We start from the raw sequence: 6,023 nt of genomic DNA on the forward strand, positions 1-6,023 counted from the left end.
AAGCAAACTATGCACATATTTGGTAATATAGTTTCATATATGGTATATATACGAAAAAGCCTTTTTTCATAAGGTTGGGTATACTAAAGGATTTTTTACACTTTTAGCCCGCGTCAAAAACTATTAACATTTGGTAGCCAAAAATTACACATACACACACACACACACACACACACACACATATATATATATATATATATATATATATATATATATATATATAAAAATATTTTTCAACTATTATTTTAAGAGTGACTATTCAATATTATTTTTTCTATATTATTAAATAGGTTCGGAGGCCCTAAGCCCATGGAGTGGCCTATTTTCATTGTGCTTTCCTTCTATTTTGGGTTATTTGCACAAATAGTGTCATTGACGTTTTAATTTTAACCTTGGTAAAAAAAGTGTTAGAAAATAGCCTTCGGCTAGAATTTTAAGAAGCGCTCATGATAATCGCCAGATTTTTTCATATGGTCATCACTAGGATTTGCCACAAGGCAATTGCTAGAAATTTTCCATAAAACATGGCAAATACCAGAAATTTTCATATAGGAAAATTTTGCGGTCGCCAAGAGCTGGAGACTATTTTCCCAAGATTTTTTTCACCGGGGATAACATTTAAACCGTGGACATTGTAATTTTCTGAATGATAATGATAACTTCATATTATGCAGGGCCTATCTAATTTTGATCATAAGCACTAATTATTATTAGTATTAGTACTAAATCATTAAAAGTAACCACTTCTTGAAGCAATTCTGGATTATTAGTGCCAAATTTTTCCCATGATAACCACCATTTACATCCAATTACAAATCGATTTAAGAAAGCTAATTATGTCTATTAAATCATGAAAATCATAATGACCTATAGAATACTAATGTTATCAACAAGTTCAGTTCCTAAGTGACCAACTACAATGTCTAAGATGCACCAAATTTTAGCAACAACCCTTTGGTGTGAATTTTTGCTTTGAGCATTAATAGTTTACTTTGTTTGGAAAATCAACCGATTTTCTGCAACATTTTCTTTTTGTAGGTCTTCTTCTCTCCTCCCCCCCCCCCCCCGCCATTTTCCTTTATCTATTAATGCATCAACCAAAGAATGAAACCATCATTCATTTTTGCACTATTGTTGATCCAACACAAGACATCGGTAGAATGCACTATTAGTATATTTTTGCCTTTTCAATGATGTTGGGAAAAATCAGGAAACTATAAACTTTGTGTTCCACGACTTCCATCAAACATATTTTACCTATGTATTTTGGCGGTAAACCACCTGATCTTGAGAACTGAAAATAAGACACATTCACAAACTTTGAAGGGGAGTAGAGCAATGGTAAAGTTGTCTTCGTGTGATCTATAGGTCACGGATTCGAACCGTGGAATATTCGGATCCTGTGTGAACGAGGGATGCTTTGTGTACCGAGCTGCCTTTTTTAACTAATAATTTAATGTACATGTTTGAGGTCTAAGAACATGTTTTTAGATGGTCATCTTTTAAAGTTTTTGGCAAATTAACAATGAAATAAAATAGGCTTGGGGCATGGACTATTAGTTAGGTAAATTTGATTATGACTTAATTACTTCATGTCTTTTTCCATTGCCAGATGTAGTTTTCAACAGATCCACACCAGTATTTACAAAGAGTAATAATCACATTGGCATTTCACATCCATTCACTGAAACCTCTGAATTTAATTTTAAATTTTTTGGTCGATATTAATGTAAGAGCGAGTAGGAAGCAAGTTTTGGTTATTAGTATAAGACAATATTCTCTACCAAATACCAACGGCTTGTGAAACATTCTTGAAAAGTAAATCATTATTTTTATACTCACAAGTCATAACATGTATCACAGCCCCACTACAACAAATTCTAATAAAAAAGAAGCATTTTCCAAAATGGAAGCAACTTTAATTTATGCATAGGCAACCCAGCTGCTTAAAAGAAATGAAGAATATAGCAAGGATCAATAAAAGTTAAAGGACAGCTAAACATGGTGGACATACTGTGATTAGTGGGGGCTCTTTACAAAAGTTAATGGACCACCCAAAGATGATAAAAATAAATGTCTTCCACTAACAACCCATCCAATATGCCTTTCTTCTGTCCATTCATTCATATCCTTGATTTTAGTTTTACCAATAAATATAAATAATGTAATTTAAAATAAGTCACATTCTTTGAATAAATCATACCTCAAACCAGAAGGATTCATTTCATTTTCCATTGAGTGAAAGTACTCCTTAGAGTGGAGCATATAAAATACAAAGAAGATGACAAAAGGCCTTTTGTTTCTTTCTTAGCTTTTTGAGAAACTAGGCCACACTTCCCCATTCATTTGCATGGGAGAACCTTTCAAGGTGTAAAAAGCAAAAGGGTCAAAACTTCCCACACTGCTGAAAAAGTTGACATTTACTGCTGACACAAACCTAAAAAAAATCAAAAACCATAAGGGTATACAAGACAGAGAGATAGCATTAGACTAACTTAAATTTTACAGGGGTGGGTGGGGGCTATTATCAGTAATGAGGTCTTGATTTTCTTTTTTTTCTTTTTTAGGTTCATTGGCAATTAGGGTTTCTACCAGGGCCTCCAAAGTAAAAGTGATGTCCCCAATCTTCATTACTTCCTGTTTGGACATCATAGCAGTTAGATTGCTCAGTGAAGGTGCCAAGATCTTTAGGAGATTTAAGATTATTGGAGCTGTCAACTACTTGAATGTTCCTGAAATAACTTGACTTGCCAAAACCTTCTTCTGGAAATCTACCACTCCCCATTTGTGTAGCTGTATGTTTACCATCTGGTTGTGAATTGACCACCTCCCCACCCCACTCTACCATTGATGCACTCTCTCCTAAATAGGAGAACAAAAATGATGGCCAATACCCCAACACATAGTCATTTCCAAATTGCATCCACCAATGTCCTTCTTTTGGATCCTACAATTAATATCCAATGTAAAAGGATTACACCAACAAAAACAAATATGAGCAAATAGAAACAAATGCTTTTTTTCTTTTCTTTTTTTGTGTTTCAGGCACCAATTTGGGAGTTGTGTGTTTTTGGATAATAAAGATTTGATTTTTTTGAAAGGGAATAATAAAAATTTCTTGTTTCCAGAACAGTTAAATTTAATTATATTAGTTAGATATTTTCATTGAGGGTCTTTCGGAAACCTCTCTACTCCTCGAGTAGGGTTACAAACTACCCTCCCAAGACCCACTTGGATATTTCCCACATAATGATGTGTTCAATGAATTCTTGATATTCACTTGATGAGATGCTGGCTGTTGGTGCCCCACAATTTGACATAAAGGCAGAATGGCCTAAAACCTTGAAATTGGAGTTTTACCTTCCAGATAAGAATACTGATATCATATTGGGAGTTTCTATAGGCTGAAACAGGGGAGATGCTTGCTCCCATAGCTATTGCACTGCTGACTTGAATGAAACCTGAGCAGAGAAGGTTGTAGCATCCTGTTGCTTGATATGCATCACTCTGCAAATATTGTAACCAAAGATTAAGAACAGATCATAAAGTTCAAATAAAAATGAGAAATCAAGAAACTTACAGTCCAGTAAGTGAACAGTCTTGTGTTATTGTCACCATAGAGGTCTGGGCTAACCTGACATTCACGTGCATGCTTACTTGTTAGACTCAATAATAACACACAATACTGTTGACATGTGAAGGTGAACAGTCGGGTGTCATTGTCCGTCACTGCAACTTTATTCAACTCAAAAAAATAGTTCCAAGTATAGCAGATAGCTAATTAATATACCTGCCAACCAGCTTCAATGCTGTTTAGATCTTCACCAAAAGAACCACCAAGAATCCAAAGCTGAGACAAGCTGAACTCATTTGGCTGCTGTACCTTAGGTTCCCACACATTAATAGTTGCTTTTGCTCCATAATACTTGTCTCCTTCAACATAAGCTATTGCATGCTGCCAATACACACAAAAACAATCAGATAAGAAAATCAAGATATGGTTCTGGAAGTCTATGTTGCAGACTCTCCAAAATGATGTCGCACCCGTGTTGGCTCCTCCAAAAATACACTACTTTTGAAGGATCCGACGCGCACGCAGCGACATTTTCGGAGAGTCGAGCAACATAGCTGGAAGCGATAAAATTGATGGTAGAAATGTTAGGCACCTGATGGCCACTTTCATTGATAAGGTCAGGATCTGTAGACCTGGGCTTAGGGATAGCTCGGTGCTTCTTCTTACCATACCTTTTGACAGAACTTGCCCTCAGTACATCATCTTTCTTTGTTCTCCTTACAGGAATAGTGTCCTCAGGGCAACTTCCACTCATCTGCCACAATTGAGTGATGGAATTTGTTCTTTCTTTAGGCCTTGTGGCCATCTTGTCCTCATCATAAAGCCCTTCTGGATGATAGCTAGGTCGCATCTGATCATATGCACAACACCCATTAGAATATTACTAAGAATTTTCAAAGAGAAAATTAAGGAATGTGAGAAGAAAACACTGAAAAAGTGTTTTTATTGAAAGCAATGGAGAAAGAAATATGGACCTGGATTTTGTGATCTTTGAGGAATGGGTGGTCAAAAGCTGGTTGCTGAGAGATGTGTACACAGTCAATGATATCCCCATCTGCACTCTGTATAATCATTACAGTCGCAACATTAAAATCCAATCTTACTCCCTTTCCTTCATGCTCAACCAAATATCTTCCATTTAACAAAAGGAAATTGTTCTACTTCAGATATAGTAATAACTAATTTGAATGACTTCCAAGAATAAGGGAGGAGACACACAAAATGGAGCCAAAAACAAGAGTAACCCTTGCTCCTCTTTCCCTCTCTCAAAAACCCCACTCCCCCCCCCCCACACACACACACAAAAAAAACAAAAAAAATGGGGAGCAACCAATATAAACCAAACACTGCAATAGCTATTCAAGTAAAAAATTATTAGCTGAGAAAATCACTAAAAAATGGACAATGAAAATGGGAAGGAGGACAGAACAACAGAGCAGCTAATGATAAGTGCACAAGCTAGGGATACAATGACACTCATAACACCACTATTTTCCGACCACTAATGACTGACCAATTTCTCCAGCAAAAAAGTTCAAAACTCAATAAAGTTTGATTTTTTTGGGGAGTATTGTTGTCACAAGGAGATGGTTTAAGCTTAAACCAAAGGGAGAGAAGTGAAGTAAGTACCTCAATGCTTTTAATGGCAGGTTTATTGAGCCTTTTTAAGTGTCTCTCAACCTGAAGCTTCTGCCTTGAGACAGAAGAGAGCCTAGCAGCACAAGATAACGAGATCAGAGAACCCCACAAGTAAACCAACATCAAAACTACAGTAAAAGCTCCTCTCCTCCTCTGACCACATGAGCTAAACTGCACAGCAGCTGCCATTGTACGTAGGTACGCTTTTCACCTCCAATCAAGGAAAGAAGCACGACCCAAGTCAAGATATCAGCTAAAATGGCTACACACACTCCACTTCCAGTGTGCTTTTTAGCTCAAACTCACTCTACCATAGCCAGAAAAGCTCTTAAACTACACTCCTGCAGAGTCCATACACTGCTTATCCTACGCACCCCTCTTCTACTTTTTTCTCCTCAAAGAAAACACAAACCCAAGTGTTGAGGACAGTGAGAGGCTAAAAGCTTTTACTTTGATTGTTTCTCTCTCCTTTCCGCTTCCCCGAAAAATCCAATAAAAATGCAGAGTTGAGTCTGTCGTTTTCCATGTCCATATTCACACCCATTTATTTAATAAGTACTATTTCTTTTGCATTTATTATTTCTTTTTTATATTTTTGATTCTTTATTTTTCTCTTCTTCTTTTTTTTGTTTGGTGAACACGAGGGGTAAAAAAAGGACGGTCGAAAAGAGTGGGGTCGGAGAAAATGCACCATACAGTCCTTTTCTTTCTATGTGGAGTCCACAAAGGAAAACTATGGATTTACTTTTGTGCCCTTTGTGTTCAAAGTTTTTAACCGTTACCATTTCGAATTTGCCCCTCCATATACCAT

The 6,023-nt window shown here is 36.4% G+C and overlaps 1 protein-coding gene across 1 annotated transcript; it reads right to left on the bottom strand.

Annotated features, from left to right (window-relative positions):
- Nucleotides 1-2,187: 2,187 nt before the first annotated feature.
- Nucleotides 2,188-5,740, bottom strand: LOC107817004 (protein neprosin-like). Its single transcript, XM_016642770.2, has 7 exons — nt 5,204-5,740; nt 4,549-4,635; nt 4,167-4,424; nt 3,791-3,955; nt 3,581-3,634; nt 3,361-3,507; nt 2,188-2,947 (listed from the first exon to the last, which is right to left on the bottom strand). Exons 1-7 carry the CDS (start codon nt 5,399-5,401, stop codon nt 2,570-2,572), a joined length of 1,287 nt encoding a protein of 428 aa, XP_016498256.2. The 5' UTR covers nt 5,402-5,740; the 3' UTR covers nt 2,188-2,569.
- Between the last annotated feature and the right edge of the window lie 283 nt (nt 5,741-6,023).

Source organism: Nicotiana tabacum, chromosome 18 (assembly GCF_000715075.1).
Source record: "Nicotiana tabacum cultivar K326 chromosome 18, ASM71507v2, whole genome shotgun sequence".
Taxonomy (NCBI): domain Eukaryota; kingdom Viridiplantae; phylum Streptophyta; class Magnoliopsida; order Solanales; family Solanaceae; genus Nicotiana; species Nicotiana tabacum.

Bases quoted from the DNA above. Each gene is read 5' to 3' on its own strand.
- LOC107817004 (XM_016642770.2), bottom strand. From the start codon at position 5,401: ATGGCAGCTGCTGTGCAGTTTAGCTCATGTGGTCAGAGGAGGAGAGGA. The intron at 4,425-4,548 runs GTCCATATTTCT...GCATATGATCAG, and splicing joins TCAAAGATCACAAAATCCAG to ATGCGACCTAGCTATCATCC. The intron at 3,956-4,166 runs GTGCCTAACATT...GTGTATTGGCAG, and splicing joins TCAATGAAAGTGGCCATCAG to CATGCAATAGCTTATGTTGA.